The sequence below is a fragment of the Otolemur garnettii genome, unplaced genomic scaffold (assembly GCF_000181295.1).
Source record: "Otolemur garnettii isolate 467f Iridium unplaced genomic scaffold, OtoGar3 scaffold00002, whole genome shotgun sequence".
Taxonomy (NCBI): Eukaryota; Metazoa; Chordata; class Mammalia; order Primates; family Galagidae; genus Otolemur; species Otolemur garnettii.
This window is the reverse complement of record NW_003852397.1, coordinates 54172805-54190283: the sequence shown is the minus strand read 5'-3', so window position 1 is coordinate 54190283 and position 17479 is coordinate 54172805. Positions and strand designations below refer to the sequence as shown.

The window sequence follows — 17479 nt, the reverse complement described above, 5'->3', positions numbered from 1 at the left end:
TGAGAGACCATGTCACACAAACTAGAAGGCTAAAACCAAAAAGACTGAAAATGCCAAGGACACAGAGCAGTTGGAACCTTCACACGCTGCTGGTAGGAGTATAAACTGTTAAAGCCACTTTAGAAAACTATTCAACAGTTTCTAATAAAGCTGAACATGTGTCTATCCTATGACCCAGTAATTCCATTTTTAGGAATTACTCAATAGAAATGCATACATACATCTACCAGGAAATGTACAAAATGTTCACAGCCGAATATGCAACAGCTGAAAACAAAAAGAAACCCAAAGGCATGTTAATATGGGGCTGCATAAACAATAAGCCATGGTATGATAGCAATAGAATTCTACACAGTCATGAAAATCAATGAACAACATCCGAGGGCAACCACATAGATGAATCTCACAAACCTAACCCTGAGGAAAAGATGCCAGACACAACAGCATAGTGTCTTATTGCATTTGCCTGAAGTTCCAAAGCAGATGAAGTTTAACCATGGTGTTAGAGGTCAGTGTAACGGCTACCTCTGGAGAGGAGAAAGGGGGATTGTAATTGGAGGGGTTTCCAAAGGTGCAAACAATGTTCTGTTTTTCAACCTCAATGTGTTCCCACAAATTTGTGATAATTCATTTAATTGTATATGATATGGACAATGTTCTGTGTTGATTTCAACAGGAAATAGAAAATTAAGAGATGCCATTTCTCTTCTGTCCTCCCCCCTTCTCCGTGCCTCTCGCCACCACCCCCCATCACGCATATACAACATGGACATTTAGGGGGAAATAAGAGAAAACAGCAGCAGTGTGGATTATAAACTCTCTCCCAATACAGAACAGAAATAGAATAGTTTGCATGCAAACAAGGACAAGAATGAAGCTCTGCATTCTCCATCTCAAACTGAAACACTGCCCGGGGTGGGCCATAGCCAGCAGGGCCTCCCTTGGCTAGAGGAAAAGAGCAAGACCCACCAAGAAGATGGAAGAGGTTGGGCCTGTGTGGGTGCAGAACACGGGGGAAGCAACAGTTAGTTCCCCTTCAGATGACACAAAAACAAGTTTGACCTACAGCTTTACACATTGTTTTCAGAAAACAGTCAACTGAAGATCTACAAGGAAGAATACTAAAAAACACTAATCGGGTATGCTTTGTACTGAGCTGTGAGCCATTTGGAAAAGGTCTTGGACAATGAGACTTTAAATGAAATTCACAGTAATGTTCAAAGAGTAGAAAATTCCAAGCAACTGCTTCAAGAGAGCATGAGCTGTTCCCTATCTCCAGCAGCCAGGAGAGTAGACGCAATTCGCTTCACCAGGGCATGAAGCACATTATGACGTTTCTCATCTCCTGCATGCCTTGGAATAGAATGAACAATCCATTATGTATCTGTGGGGAAAATGTCTAGCAGAGGTTAGAATGATCCTAGATGGCCTCTCTGGGGATGCGGAAAGGCCACCCAGTTTCCCCTCACTCTGTTCCCAAAGCCACCTTCATCAAAAGCTGCAGCTATCACAAGGGACATTCGTCACTGACCTGGCCCAGAAATAAGGTGTCAGGGTCCATGGGAAGGCATGTGGGGCCTATCTTAAATCCTCCTGTTCCTAGCTCAACACTCAGAACCTGAAGGATCTCTGAGGACACGAAGCTAGGGAGCTCCATCCCTCACTGGGATGTCTCCTTCCAGGTAAGTCTTGGAGGGTCTGTACTTGACTCCTCAAAGAAGATGCCCTGCTGGGGTATGAGAGGAGCCAGGCCCCTCACAGTGAGGACACCCAAGCTGCCCTCTGGCCCTTGAATAATGCCCTGGGAAGTTCCCCTCCAGGTTCTCACTGGCCATACCTGCAGAACTCCCAAGCGGAAGCAGAGTTAGAACTCACAACCTTTGGGAAACGTAGGCAAGCACTTTCTCAAACAGACCACACCGCCTCCCTCACCCATACAGGGGCAGTTTGGTGGGTGCCTGGCTGCTCTTGCTCCAATGCATGATGACATACACAACAAAACTCCAGTGAGAAGAAAGCCACATTAAGGGATCAATTTCCCCCTCTGCTTCTGGGGCTGAGCTTTAGAGCCACCAGGGCAAGTCGAGGATTGCGCTCTGTAATGCTGGTTGTTTTCACAGGTGAGAAGAATTAGCAGTTTGCCCTGTCTGACTGCCCAAACATCCTCAGCTTTCCACAGGTCAGGTTCTGAGAGCCGAGAGCATAAAATACCTCCTCCACTCGAAAACCCCAGGGCCACAGGGCTGGATCCAAAAATTCCCACCAACTTCAAATTTACATCTGCACAGTGAATAATTGCCACTTGTAATTCATTTTATAAAAAAAAAATTACATAAAAAAATAAACAAGAGTGAGAATTCATCACATACAAGGGAAAGGAAATGGCTGCAAGAAACAACAGGCTCTTCCTCTATTATGCCCTCCAAACTGGAACCGAAACTCTGGAAATTTCATATAGTACCATTGCTCCAAACTCACAGACACAGACTTGTAGGTTATCCAAGCAGGAAGGGACCCTGGAGAGCTTAATTCCCAGGCAATGCTTTCCCCTTGCCTGAAGCCAAGACTAAGAGAGACAAAATTCACTCCAAAATCTAAAGCCAAAGGACCTGCTGAATTATTATTTCCTTCCAAACCCAAGGTACTCAATGGTTCTAACAATAATGGCTGATTCAAACCCAGATAACAACCCTCTTGTTCAAACTTCTAATCAGCTGGCTAAATGAGGAGGTTTTTCCCAAATCCTGCGCAACGGAAAATGAAGCAAGAGATAAGGGGCGTGCGTGTGCACATGTGCATGACACTCACGGGGCAGCACACTGGAGAATGTGCTTGTATCTCTGTTTACAGAACATCGTGGCTTCCTCCGCAGCCCAGAACTGCCCTGTACCTAGGCCACTGTCCAGCGAGACTGTGCTGTAGGCCAGCCCATGAGCAATTCTTTTCTGAAGTTAATTCAGCTGGCTGTTCGCCAAGCTGATCCCAAGAGATAGAAGCATTCTGGTGGCCTGGAGTTCAGGACAAGCCACTAAAAAGATGCCATCTGCTTTTTCTCTCATTATCCTCAAAGTTATAGAGAAACCCTGCAGCTACCTCAAACATCTCCCCCAAATATTCCCTTGTACTCTCAACAACACAATGTTTGTTTTCTCTATACTGTCACCATAGATAAGGGCCTGAGTGTCACCAAAATCAGGCTCCCCAATCATCAAGCTGATTCTCACCTTTGCTTGGTCCTCAGAGCAGCAGCCTGGGGAATACCTGGAACTTGACAGAAATGCAGAAATCTAAGGCCCCAACCCCAGCCTTAAACCAGAATGTGCAGTTTCACAAGAAGCTCTCCAGGTGATTTATGGTCTAGAAGTACTATATAACCGCCTACATGGATTATAAATAATCATGTTCATGTAGAGCCAGTATGAAGACATTACCCTTGAGAAAGGGAGGCCTTCCTCCTATCCCATCCCCAGTTAAAGATGCCACAAACTTTGAAGATATTGTAGAGTCCTCCCATTAACTTAGGACTCTGGATTTCTAATTGGGGCAGCCAGCATATCACAGGCACATAGAGTGTGCAGGTTCTGGGCAAGGCTCCTTACGGGGAAGTACTATATTATCCCCATTTTCGGATGGGGAAGCAGGTGTCCAGTTGTGGTCACAGCACTTGTTCCAACCCACAAATCATGTTAAGTGGCCAAACTGTGGCGTGCACCCCAGCAGCCAAGTACATCACTCATTCCCTAGCCTAGCCACCCCACATCAGTTGGAAAGGAAATAAAGGGAAACCAACAGGCACCCAGTGGCCCTCTGGTGCCAGCTGCCCATACATATGACCCCCACCTGAAAAAGCCCAAGTCACAATCTTGATTTGGAAGCTCCGTCTGTCATGTCAAAGGACATGTCAAAGGAGTTTGGAGGAGGAAAGAAGACTTTCTCCTCCCCAGCGGGCGCAGGGGATCCAAGAGGCGAAATTCAATCACCTTGACTTTCTTAGGGCATTGACATTGCTGGCACAGTTCTACCCAGAAGATCACCTCTCTTAATAAGTAGTCCACAAATCTCTTTGGAAATCTCCCATGTGTTCATCTGCAAGCACAGGCTCCACTCCTGAGTCTGCTTTCCTGCTCAAGGTAAAACCTGTCAGGCAGACCCTTGTGAGTATTTCATGCAGAACAGCTGAGTTACACCACTGGTAAGTGGTAGAGCTGGGATTTGAACCCAGGGCGTCTACGTCTAAGGGCATGCTCTTTCCAGTCTGCGAAACTCCCACCTACTGTGGAAGTTTAAGTGCCCTCCATTTTCCCCACAAAGCCACTTCCTCAGTTCCCCTGCGTGTGGTAACACCAGCTACACCGGCTCCACTCCATCCAGCCAGCCAGCTCTGAACCCCTCTCACTTTGAGGGTAAATTCACCTGGAAAACAGGTGACAGAAAAGGGCTGAGCCACAGCTGGCCCCTGGGAAGGCTGGAAACTGACAGTGCCTCAAAGGCTTCCTCCCTCCCCACAAATGCCACAGCAGCAATCCCACAGGACAAAATTATAGCCGGATGGAGGACAGCAACTGTGGATTAAAAACTTTAAACCCATTAGATTTGCTTTCATGCATTTGATCTCAAAGCCAAAGTTTCCCCAGGGACCCATGTTTTGGTTACATGAGTCAAATTCAATCACTTTGTGTCCACTGTGGGGAAACCCCAGGAATCATTCACATCCTATACTGGGCAGAAAACAGCCAAGGCTTCAGAGGAGGAAGCGATGGTGTTGGGAGAGCCGCCTTTGACCACATCAAACCCTTCACTCCCAGAGGGAGAACACTTGCTAAGGACCAGTGCTTGCCCACTGAAGCCATGGAACATGAAAGTTTTCAGAAGCTCGTCTTCTTACCCTTGGGGAAACCAAGGCTTTAGAGTTTGGGCTTTCTGGGGTCTGTAATAATTCTACCTGGATTCCAAGCTTTAGGGCAAGTTACTCAGGATGCTAAAGTGTTAAGAAGCACAAGCAGTAACACAGGCTTCAAATCCTGCTTCTATCACTGACAAGCTGTGTGACTTCAGACAAGCTTCTTAACCACTCCGAACTTCAGATTTCCTCCTCTGTAAAATAGGAAGAATAAAAAACGTACCTAAGGAAGGTTCTTGTAAGGTTTAAGCAAAAGAATGTTTATAAAGCATCCAGCATGATGTCTGTGCAAAGTAGGTGTTCAAAGAACAGCTAGAGTGCCAGGCAATAGAGACCTAATCACCTCGACATCATCCAGCTCTTGGCAACACCAGGAGCCCATAGATCCTTGGAACTGTGCAAGTTCTATCAGAATCTAAATGGAGTCCCTTGTGTTTAAAATCAAATCAAAACAAAACAAAAAACCCTGACAGAGCTGGGAAAGCCATGAAGGGAGGATTCTCCTACATAAATGAATACTGACAAAAACTACCATAAGAGGCTACAAAAACCACAACCTTGCACAATGACCATCACAACCTTACACACCAAAAATACTTCTGCAAGGACATCTGCATAGCAACTGTCTGTCCAGCCTCAGACTGGCACCACCCTTGTTACTGATCCTTGTAGCCAAGAATAATTCTCTCAAAACAATTATGTAATCCTCGTCATTTTTCCTTGAAAAACCTTTGCCTACCTTTACCTCCCTGAATATGCACAGTTTACAATGGAACTTGTATTCCCATCGCTATGCCCCATTCCTGAATAAATATTATTTCCTTTAGACAGCCTCTCTTTTTTGTTTAAGTTAGCAGAACTTTGGACTCTTCTGGTGCACTGGGCAGGAATTTATTCAGACTCTCAGCTGAGATCAGAGAATTCCAGGGATAGCCAGATGCTTTCACTACCAGTAACAGATAACAAAAGTGCCCACAATTCTTTACCCTTCCTGTATCCCTAGAAGAGATAAGTAATCCCAACTGAAACGGTCCTACACCAGCCAGCCAATCAACCAACCAACCAACCCAGAAGTTGACCACGGATGTATGAGTGAGCCCAGCAGAGAACAGAAGAACCATAGCTGAACCCACCCTAAGCTGCTAACCATAAAATAAGCTAACAAATGGTGGTTTAAGTCACTAAGTTGGGGGGGGGGTTGTTATGCAGCAATAATGGGATAATAGAAACAGATACATCATCAAGCTAGGGCATTCTACTTCTGAAGGGAACTGGACCGTGGTAACTCTATTGCCCACTAATCGCTCCTGAGTCCAAACCAATTATCCAGCTCTGCAGCTAAAAACAATTGCTATGACTCCTCTAGCTACCTGGTCTCCTTTCCTTCCCCCAAAGAAATCTTATCACCAACCAGCACCTCAAACTTTTTCTGAGGGCTCTGATACAGAATAGGCAGGGGCAGAGGAGTGAGAAGGGACATCCCTAACGAGTATGCCTGAAGTCATACCAGGACTGTGCTAACTCCTCTATAGCTACATGAACTTGGACAAGTCCCTTGGCCGCTCCAGACTTTCCTTTCCTTTTCTATAAAACAAAGATAACACAAATGCCTGGTCTCCTCCCAGGGCAGTGATGAGGCTGTGAAAAGGAAATGACAGACAGCAAAGTGTCTAGGGGACCATACACCCCGGATGGTCCGACTGGCAAAGGTGGATTATGATCTATTATCTGCAAGACCAAAACAGACATGAATACTCTCAAAAGAGGCATCAGGCCATTTTCCTTCCCCTTATGGAACCTGATACCTGAGACAGGAGGTTGATGAAAATGAAGACAGGGAGGGCAGCATGGCTGAGTCTGAGAACAGTCAGATTAGCATTAAATCAGGCCCATCTGGGTTCAAATCACAACCCTACCTACAATTTACTTGTGGGAAACTGTGGGCAATGACTTGGCTTCTCTGTGCTTCAGCAGTAGTCATCCCCACTGCATCAAGGTGACTATGAGCACAGCTCTGGCAGACAGGAAGTATCACAAGAGGTTGGCAAATAATAATAAATAATAATTTGTTTTCCTTTGTATCTTTTTTTTTTAATTAAATCATAGCTGTGTACATTAATGCATTTATGGGGTACAATGTGCTGGTTTTATATACAATTTGAAATACTTTCATCAAACTTAAAGGTTAACATAGCCTTCACCGCACTTTCTTAATTATTGTGTTTAGGCATTTATACTCTACACTTAGTAGATCTGACATGTACCATTGTAAAATGCACCACAGGTGTGGTCCCACCAATTACCCTCCCTCTACCCATCCTCCCCCTCCTCTTTCCCCTTCATCTTGGGATGTAGTTGGGTTATAGCTTTTATATAGAAGTGTGTTTGCTTATATATTGATTTCATAGTAGAGCTGAGTACATTGGATACTTTTTCTTCTATTCTTGAGATGATTTACTGAGAAGAATATGTTCCAGCTCCATCCATGTAAACATAAAAGAGGTAAAGTCTCCATCTTTTTTAAGGTTGCATAACATTCCATTGTATACATATACCACAATTTATTAATCCATTCATGGGTTGATGTGGGCTTCTTCTATAACTTAGCAATTATGAATTGAGATACAATAAACGTTCTGGTACAAACGTCTTTGTTATAAAGTGATTTTTGGTCTTCTGGATTTATACCTAGTAGAGGAATTGTAGGATTAAATGGCAGGTCTATGGCAGGTCTATTTTTAGATCCCTAAGTGATATCCAAACTTCTTTCCAAAAGGAACATATTAGCTTGCAATCCCACCAGCAAAAGTGTTCCCCTTTCTCCACATCCACACCAACATCTATAGTTTTGGGATTTTGTGATGTGGGCTAATCTTACTGAAGTTAAATGGTATCTCAAAGTGGTTTTGACTTGCATTTCTCTGATGATTAAGGATGATGAGCATATCCTAGGAGCCTAGGTTGGAGTAAATGAGTGGAGGGAGATGGGTGCCATCCATACCAGCAAATGCTAAGTCAAAGAATAAAATGGGTGAAGTTCCATGCACATCTGGGAAAAAGCAAAGGCACAGGCAGGGTTCCACCTTGAAGTCACAGCAGATGGCTGCTCTGACAAGGAGTGAGGCCCCCAGAAGCTGCAGCTCTGGCAAAGGAAGACTGGCAAGAGGTCTGATTTTCCTTCCATAGATGGGAGCACCACGTGACCCTTAAAATCCAAGTGGAAGAACAAGCTATAGACTTCTGGGAGCCTCAACATCTTCTCATTGGTCTCTTATGATAATTTTCTTCTCTAAGAAAAAATGGGGCAACACTTTTACATTTACTTTTTCTTAATAAAATTCTTACTATAAACACCCCACACTGGAACTATGCACCTACCTCTCACTTATCTGGAGAACTGGTATGGGAACGAGAGCTCCCCATAACAGGGGTGGCCTCCCCCTTGTTCACTGGTTCTGCAAGAGCACAGAGAAGGAAGAGGCTTGCAAATCTCCGGGATTTACAATCCCATGTGTCACCAATTAAAAAAGCTCTCTCAGATCCTTTTTGAAAGTAGATAAGGTGTAAACAAATGCACAAAAATGAAGATTTATGAAGAGCTTGACCAAAATTTTAGAAATCACACATAATAGTGTCTGGGTAAGAATATCTCATTCATTTCTATCAATAAAGTTTGATGAACAAATTAAGGAATCAGCAAATATACTGCAAGCAAACTCTTAGCCTCTCAAGTCAGGGTGAAAAAGATCATTAGTTTCAGAAATCAGATCAAGTAACAATAGAAATAACTACTAATACCTATCAAGGGCTTACTATATGCTATGTATTGTGCTTATCCTTTGCAGACACTGCATTTAATGCCCCCCAAACCTGATAAAGAAGAGACCCTTATTACCCACCCTTTACAGAAGAAGGAACTGAGGCTTAGATAGCTGAATAACTGGCCAAGATCATACAGTTCCTAAGTAGGGAGCTCTGTAAGGCAAGCTGAGAGCAGGGCTGATATTAGGGACCACCCTCTTGGCCACCAGGCACTGGTCCATCTTAGCAGCCTCCCTTTTGTGACATGGAGGCCACGATCTGGTTGTTTTGGGGGAATTGAGTACCACAACAAAGGAAGAACCAGAAGAACACTCCTCAGCTGAATCCTGACATCCACTCTCTAGGACCCCTCCTGGTGTAAAACAGGTGCCAAGATTCTCTGCAATACCAAGTTCACTCTGCACACATCACAGCACTGTAACCATAGACAGCAGGGAGGGGTAGGAGAGCCCACCTCCCAGGTGGCCCTAACACACAAAGAGACCAGCTAGGATTGAGGAAATTAGTTTCCTTTTTTATTGCTCAGATCTTTGAGGATACAAATCATCCTCCCATATTGTTCTGGTGTAGAAAGTTTGACCTTATGTGGATTTCTTTAACGAGAGTGCACATCTAGGGAAGAATCCTAAACAGTGGCCACCACATTACCTTCCCTATCTGCTCTCCAGATACAGTTTGCTAAATAAGTCCCAGGAGACCAAGTGGATAAACGAAGAGGACTCAGAGTGGATGTGGAGGTCAGGTGGATACACTGGATAACCTGGAATGTTCCATCTTTTCTGGGACACTTCTGTCTTAATACCAAACATACTTGGTGTGAGTACAGACTCTCTAAAAGTCCCTAGCAGAATCCCTGCATCCCTGTGTGGTCAGTGATCATAAGTCTTAAGAAAGCATCGCCCGTAAAGATAGACAGTGGGTCATGAATAAGTATGATGCCCAAAAGGTGCCATAGAGAAACTATTGCTATGGGAATTCCATAACTTCTCTAACAAGTTAGAACAGATCCTTATAAGACAGATTCTTGGGTGCCCCACAGCTCCCAAACTTAGATTCTTCCTTTGAGGCAGATGAATTGGGTAGGCAAAGACATAGGCCCTGCTCTACTACTCAATAGCCATGTGACTTGGGCAATAATACCTCTGTGCCTCAGTTTCCCCCTCTGTAGTGAGAAAGCAATTCCCCCCAGCTGCTATAGACTGAATGTTTGTGTCTCCTCACCCCTATAGTTCATATGTTGAAATCCTCACCCCAAGATGAGAATACCTGAAGGTGAGGCCTTGGGAAGGGTTAGTGTCCTTATAAAAGTGGCTCCAGAGCACTGCCTCACTCCTTTGCCACGTGAGGTTGGAGTGAAAAGATGGTTATCTATAAACTAGGAAATGAGCCCTCACCAGACAATAAATTTGTCAAGGCCTTGATCTTGAACTTCCTAGCCTCGATATCATGAGAAATAAATTTCCTTTGTTTATAAGCCACCCACCCTATGATAATTTGTTATAGACGCCAGAACTAAGACACCAGCTGAAATGATTGCTGGGGGCATGAGATGAGATAATGTAAATAAAACAAGCAAAACAGCACTTGGCATATACTACATATCTGATAAGTAGATTGCTGCTCCCGCTGCTGCTGTTGCCAATTTAAGCTCCCAGTGGAAGTCCTTTTTGCTCACCTAAAAAGCAGGCATTGGGGACCAAGTAAGCCTGTGGTTTCAAAAACTCCAGAAGACTTTTCCAAATCTTGAACACACTTTCAATTCCTAAGGCTCCCTCTGGCAAAAAGGAAGGTCAGAGTAAAACATTTTATTCTGCTTTGGTCATTTGCCAAATCCACTTGGCTAAAAGGATTTACAGTTCAGAGAGCTTGATGGCTCAATGTAAGATAGAGCTCCCTTCTTCTGAAATCCCTCACCTGTGACTTCTCCAACATCTGAAAGAGATACCTTGTGAGTCAGCTGGCAGCAAGAATGCTCTGGATTCTAGTTTAGGGCCAGTTCCAATGGCCCCATTGTCCATCCTAATTCTGCACATTCTGGTTACAGTGGGCTGAACAAAAACAGACAACACTCAGTTATGGCTGCAGGCTGAGGAGCATATCTCATACCCTCCCAAAGTGACAATTCCTGCATGATGGGCTCCGGGGCCACCAGGGCAGGGAGCATCCACTCATGCCATTCAGTAGCAAGAGGACAGTCAGCTGCCAGCTGCAGCTCTTTCAAGATCTACTGTAGTGCTCAAGCCAAAGCCACACTTTCCCCAGGCAGCTCCAGCCAATGCCTGACCAAGGCAGAGGACAGCCATTTCTGCCCACTGGTCTGCAAAGTGGACTGAGATTCCACTCAAATCTGCATTGCAGTCTCCGGCTCTCCCAGCAGTCTCCATCCCGCTTCCTCCTCCTTCCTCTCTCACAGGCATTACCCTGCCCCCAACAATTCTCTCACACTCCTATCTCTGACTTACCAGCTGCTTCCTAAAGGATACAACTGACACAAGCCCCAATAAATATGCATTGATCTCCCAGGCCAACATGGACCTTGAACAAGGTGTATAATTCTATAAACCTTGGTTCCCTAAATAGCAAACTGGAAACCACTCACCAGATTGTCACAAAAATTCAACTAAAGAATATTGTGCCTGTGAAAACATCTGTCCTCCTGTAGATGCTCAGCAAATACCATCTGATGGAATTAATTTTGATTTTTAAAATTATATGTAACTCCCTTGAAGGTAAATTTCGGAAAACACCATGATTGCTTTTAACGAATGTGAAAATAACATTTTCCCTGGATAAATCACAATAGAAGTTATCAGGACCATTTCCTGAACAGCAGCGTGTCACCAGGGAATCCGAAAATGGCTGGGGCCTGGCCCTTCACACTCTCACACTTGGGGCTGTTAATGACTGGCAGAGAGATCCGTCTGCCTTGCTGCCCTAGAAGGCTCTCCCCTGGGCAAGACAGCTGCCTCTGCCACCAGCCGGCATTCAGCACTAGCTCAGGAAACAGCACCCTCGCCAGCTTCCCAAGACCTTCAGGGAAATACCCCAGAAACCCTGCAAAGACGCTTTCTAGGACTACTTGGAACTTGGGCCTCATATCCCTTCCTGACAGCTTGAGAAAGCAGGCTCTATAGGGCAAGTGAGGATAAGGAACAAGGTCTGAAAATGCCATTTCCAGAAAATCCAACAAGAAATTAGAGCTACATTTTCCCCTAAGAGTCTGGCATGGGACAGAGGAATTCAGCAAAGAAGGGAGGGCTGTGACTGCCATTTCTGAGTGTTTCCTCATCGAGATTGGTAGGATTGGAGACAGCAGGGCCATGATCCCAGGGCTCCCCTTCTAAACCTCTTCACTTCACAGGAGTGTCTCCTCTGCCCCTCTGAATAACCCATGCCTGCCCAGCAAGCCTCTCCCCAGTCAGAGCCTACAGCATACATAGGCCTATAACATATATAATACTTTGCCCAAGACACAAGATAGAACCCTATAATTTTCTCAGCCATCAGATCCTGAGCAGATTTTTCATTCTTGAATCCCTATCCCCTAGCACAGAGCCGGCCCTCCCATGTGTTATGAATGAAAGGACAATTCAACCTCTTCAGAGTCTACAATTTTTAGTTAGATGTAAGCACCCCTGTTTCAGTGTTAATACTCAAACAAGCTAAGGGCTGTCTCTTTCCATTGTGTGTCCTTTTAATTCTTGTCTAGCTCTTTCAGACTTAAGTCATTGTTCTAAACTGATGCTGTCTAAAGCTTTCTGTGATGATGAAAATGTTCTCTCTGTGCACTGTCCAGTACAGTAGCCACTTGCCCCATGTGGCTTTTGAGCCCTTGAAATGTGGCAAGTACAACTGAAATTTTGAATTCTTAATTGTACTTGGTTTGACTTAATTTCGATTTAAACAGCAATACATCTGACTAGTGGTGACAGCACTGGGCAGCTCCCCGGAACTGTCTAGCTTGTTCTTTTAATTTTCGATCTTAAAGCAAATCAAGGATGCTATGCTCTCTGTGGCTCTGAATTGCCTCCTATTCCTCAATAAATGATGCTCTGACAACCTCTAACAAAGCAAAAAGCCAAGTGCATCTTCCGTTTCCGATCACTTGCCTCTGTGCCTAAGCACAGCCGCCTTGATGCATCCTAGGAGAGGGGGCAGGAAGCACGTCGCCAGAAAGGAAGCCAGTGCACCCAACCACTTTGGACTCCAGGGCGTCTGGGGCAGAGGAGGAGGGGAAGGGGAAGGGAGGGGTGTGGAAGATGCCCACACTGGGGCTGGACGCCAGCCGGGCTACATTTATTTATATCACAGGGTGTTAGAACTGTCAGCGGTGCAGCTGAGCAACTAGTCCATGTCTAAGTGAAGAGGACAGAAATCCACTTTGTCCACGTTCCTTGGCACCTACTACTGTTATTCAAAAGACGCCAGAAGATTTGGGGGGTGGGAGGTATAGGAGAGGAAATAGACGTTCTCTGGGTGTTACTAGAAAAAGAAAGAAAATTGAGTCACTTGTATGTTTACATCCAAATTGATGCAAATGTCATCTGAAACACTTCCCAGGACATTCTAGTCCACCTAACCACAGGGACAATTCTTACTGCCCAGAACACGGTGACAGAGAGACCACTCAAGCACTTTGAGAAAACCTGGGTCTGGAGCTCTCTCTGAGTGGACATGGTATACAGCTGGATTCATTCACCAGGGCTTACTAAGCACAATAGCCCCATGTCTTACATAGAGATCTAGGACTCATTGCCAGGGCCAATTTTGGTTTATTAAAGAATTGACAGAAGTGCTCTGCTATGGGAATAAAGAAGTGCTGGTTCTACCAGCATGTGCTTTGTGAATTGCACCTGGGGAAACCCTCAGCTCTGCCACCTCCAGAGTCCACATTGACCTTGGTATCTGGGCTCTCCCCCTGCCACTTCCAGCACATTCTTCTCTCTTACCCTATATATATACACTACATCCTATTTAGTAGGTGGTTAATTAGCATGAAGCAAACACCTTAAACCGCAAAATGCAGAATTAAGAAACTAAAGAATAATTCCTTCAAGAAGAAAGTCACAAGATACAAGTCTTAAATGACAACTGCCCTCCTTTTCCTTTCAAAGTTTCAATATACCACTTTTCCTTTCCATGTCTATATCCTTTACCTTCCTCACCTATTTTAACTAGCACTTGTGATCTTTTTAAGTCACCCCATGTAGGGCAGCCCATCCAAAAGCAGCTGACTTGTACAAGAGAGGGGACTGTTGAGACCAGCTACACAGCTTCCCATGCACCCCTGAAATCCCTGTTCCATACCTCTCCCCCCATGTAGGGTGACTTAAAAAGTAGATGTAGATTCTATGTTCTAGATTCTAGATGTTCTAAATTCTATGTTCACGTAGATTCTATGTTCTTTCATTGCACTACAGCAGCCCTTTGTAAAACTACGTCAAAAGTCCAGTGCCTGAATAAATTAATTCATTTCTCTAAAGTACACACACTTCACTGACACTTTAGTAATACATAGAGAATGCCTTAAAACCTCCATCCTCTCTGACCCAGAAATTGTAAGCCCAGGCATTTATTCAAAGGAAATAAGGATGTGCACAAGGATTTAGTCAAAAAGTTGTTTACCCGGGCTGTTGTTCATAACTGTGAACAATTGGGAATGACCTCCATCTCCCTCAAGCAGATCTAGAAGATCCAGGGCTCAGGTATTGTCTAGTAATAAGTGACTGACAATCAGTCACTAAGTCAACCAACCAACCAGAGTTAAAAGTTAAGGTACAGACCTAAGATAGATCCAGATTTCACAAGACCTAAGCCTTGGTAGGTGCCTGTGCAAGTGAGAAGACTTTGGCTAACTTTCATCAGGCTCACAGTAAGTCTGACCTTTAGAGAAAGGAAAAAAGGAGAAAGGAGATGTTGGAAGTCACAGCCCACCTAGACTGGGTAGCATAATCAGCAGAGAATACATTTAAGGTCTAAGGCAAAAATATTGGAGAGGGGCAGAGGAAGAGAGAAAAAAGATGGGGAGGAAAACACTTTTTAAAAAGCAGCAAGAAAATAGAAATTGAGAAGAGAAGCAAAAGCTACAAAAAAAATAAGGCAATGTGGCGGGGGGGTGTTGGGAAGGACAGAAGATTTGCTTCTAAAATATTTCAGTAGATTTTAGTTGGTACCTGAAAAACTACAGGGACAAGAACTCCAACAGAAAAAGCAGCTGACTTTTATCAGAACAAGAGAAGGGACTGTTGAGACCAGCTGCACAGCTTCCCATGCATCCCTGAAATCCCTGACCCACATCGCTCCCAGCAACAAGGCTGTGCACCAGCACTACCCTCCAGTTCCAGACCCCTTCCTACCATTCCCTCTGGGTTCCAAGTTTAAGGTCAGACCATCTTTTCCTACATTTGCCAAAGCTATTCACATAATACAGCTTTTCTTTATCCCCTTTTGAAAACACATCAGGCTGAATACATCATTTTCTCTGTCATATCTGTTCTGGACAGTTATTTCCCAGCTGGGGTGGCTTGGACCTGTGGTCCATCCAAATCTAGGTGACATGGGCCTGGCACCTCTCCCTCTAGCCATCAAAGAGTGCAGGACACATGAGCCAGGCTCAGCTGCAGAGGGCACACAATGCTCTAGCTAGCTCAGCTGCTAGCCTGCCTTTCCTCAGCAGCCCCCTACCCCGAGCAGCCCTTCTATTTTTGACATCTCTTGCCATGTGCTTGGTGCCAAGGTCACACGGTCTGGGAGTCCAGTGTGGGATTCTGGGATGCATTCTCCAGCTTCTTCTGCTCAGGCTGCATCTGTATCAAATCCAGAGCCCGCGGGGCACCCTGAGTCTGGAGGACATAGAGAAGGTGTTCAGACTGCTTTGTTTTAAAAGGGGGATTTAACAAATGCAAGAAGAGACAGTCTGGTCTTCAACTCAGCAACTGTAGTAAATGTTCAGGAGGGATATGCAAAAGGAAGAGAGACACATAAGGTCTTGAAAATTGGTTTTCTTGGAGGCAGCTCTCCTAAAAGCATGATTGTTAATAGGCTGGCAGGTCACAGAGTTCCCTTTTCCAGGAATGCTTGAGTACTTGGATCCACAAACCACCCTCTTCCATCAGCCACTGTCAAATGCAGTGCAGTGACTCTCACATAACTACATGCTCAGCACACAGGCATCACTGACCTCCACCTCCCAGCCCAGTGCAATAAGGATGCTCACTCTGGTGATTACACACTAAAATCAACCCCAACTACCTGTCACCTGGCCCCCACTGAGGCATGACCTGGAACAGGGGAATTACCCACAACCTAACTCTGTCTCCTATGAAGAAGTGACCACTGTGTGGTTGTTTTATTCCCTCTGGTCCAGGGAAAGTGGTCGAGGAGGGCACCAAGCTCTCATTGGTGCTTCTTCTCTGGGGTTGGGTACTCAAAATCTGTACCACTTAGCTGATGGTGCTTCATGGGAGAGAGATTCCATTCTTCTTCAGGCCCACGACTCAAACTCAGGGAGATAAACAACTCCTTGAACTTTACAGAATCAAGTCCCTTTCCTGAGGCTTTGGTGCTCATCTCTAGGTCAATGGCCCATGCAAGATGAGGCTCAAGCTACCCCAAGAAACATCCACCAACCCTACCGGCCTTGTCACCCGGGGTCTTCCCCTACCTTCCTTCTCTACCTTCCTTCCCCATAGCTCGGAGTCTCGCTCCCCACGGATTCTGCCCAAGGTCTTGTGGGGTCAGAGGGGGACCTCTGGGCTCCAATGTGCCCTTCGTATCTAGATAACCAGTCCCTGGAGACTGCCGCTCCCTTGAACAGCAGCACTAGAAAGGCTTGAAATCATCCCCAGGATTTCCCCCAAAACTGGGAGGAAGGGAAGCATCTCGAGGCCCTGAGAGGTTCGGGACGGTCGCTCAGGCATCCCCTCCGTAGCAGACGAACCAAGTTACTTTGCAATCCAGAGAGTTAAGTCTAGCTGGTAGGCCGAGGAGGCAACACCAGCGGTTCTCCCCGCACAGTCCGAGCTGAGACCTCAGGAGAAACGTCCGGTCCGGTCCCCTCCACCTTCAGGCGCTGACCAGGACCTCCCCGGGGCCCGGGAGAGGCGTCCTCCCTCCCGCCTTCCCGGGGCAGCCGAGCAGCTCGCAGCTGAGACATTTAAATCGCTCCCTCGGGACGGCGGCGTGAAAGAGGCCGGAAAGGCGGCGGCGGCGGCTAGCCCCGGGGCCGGGGCGGTGGCCGGGCCAGGATCGGGGAGTTGAGAGGGCACTTACCAGCGCGTGTTGTCGTGGAAATGCTCCAGCACCGCGTAGCCGAAGAAGGAGCCGGCGGGGCCTTGGAAGCGCACGGGACGTTGCGGGTCGAGGTTGTAGGCGCCGGCGGGTATCCCTGCGGCCACCAGCGCCAGGAGGAGCGCGCGGAGCCCCCCAGCGCCCTTTAACGCAGCCGGGTAGCCCATCCCCAGCCAGTTGCCGGCTTCCCTCTGCCCCACGAGCAGAGCGTCTAGCGCGCGGGCCGCGGGGTCCGTCGACGGCCGGGAAGCTCCCTGGGGCTGAAACTCCGCGATCAGAAGCGGGCTAGATGCCTGTGCCGACCCCGGCACCGGGGCGGGGTCGGTGGGCTGAGCCTCCACAGAAGGCAAGCACTGGGGCGGCCCCGAGCCGCCGGCGTCTTCAGCCGGGCGGAGAAGTCTGAGCGAGCGGGTCCCTGGCCGGGCGGCGCTGGACTGCAGAGAGGCGCGCCCGCGGGGTGGGCTGCCC

At 46.4% G+C, this 17479-nt stretch overlaps 1 protein-coding gene across 1 annotated transcript in view; it reads right to left on the bottom strand.

The window, feature by feature from the left end:
• The window catches only part of ITGA9 (integrin subunit alpha 9), a 346390-nt gene extending 328965 nt beyond the window's left edge, over positions 1-17425 (bottom strand). The window contains exon 1 of the mRNA XM_003781794.3: positions 16994-17425. Within this exon, the coding sequence (XP_003781842.1) occupies positions 16994-17178 (185 nt within the window). The 5' untranslated portion in view covers positions 17179-17425. The remainder of the gene's footprint in view (positions 1-16993) is intronic.
• Positions 17426-17479: the final 54 nt, after the last annotated feature.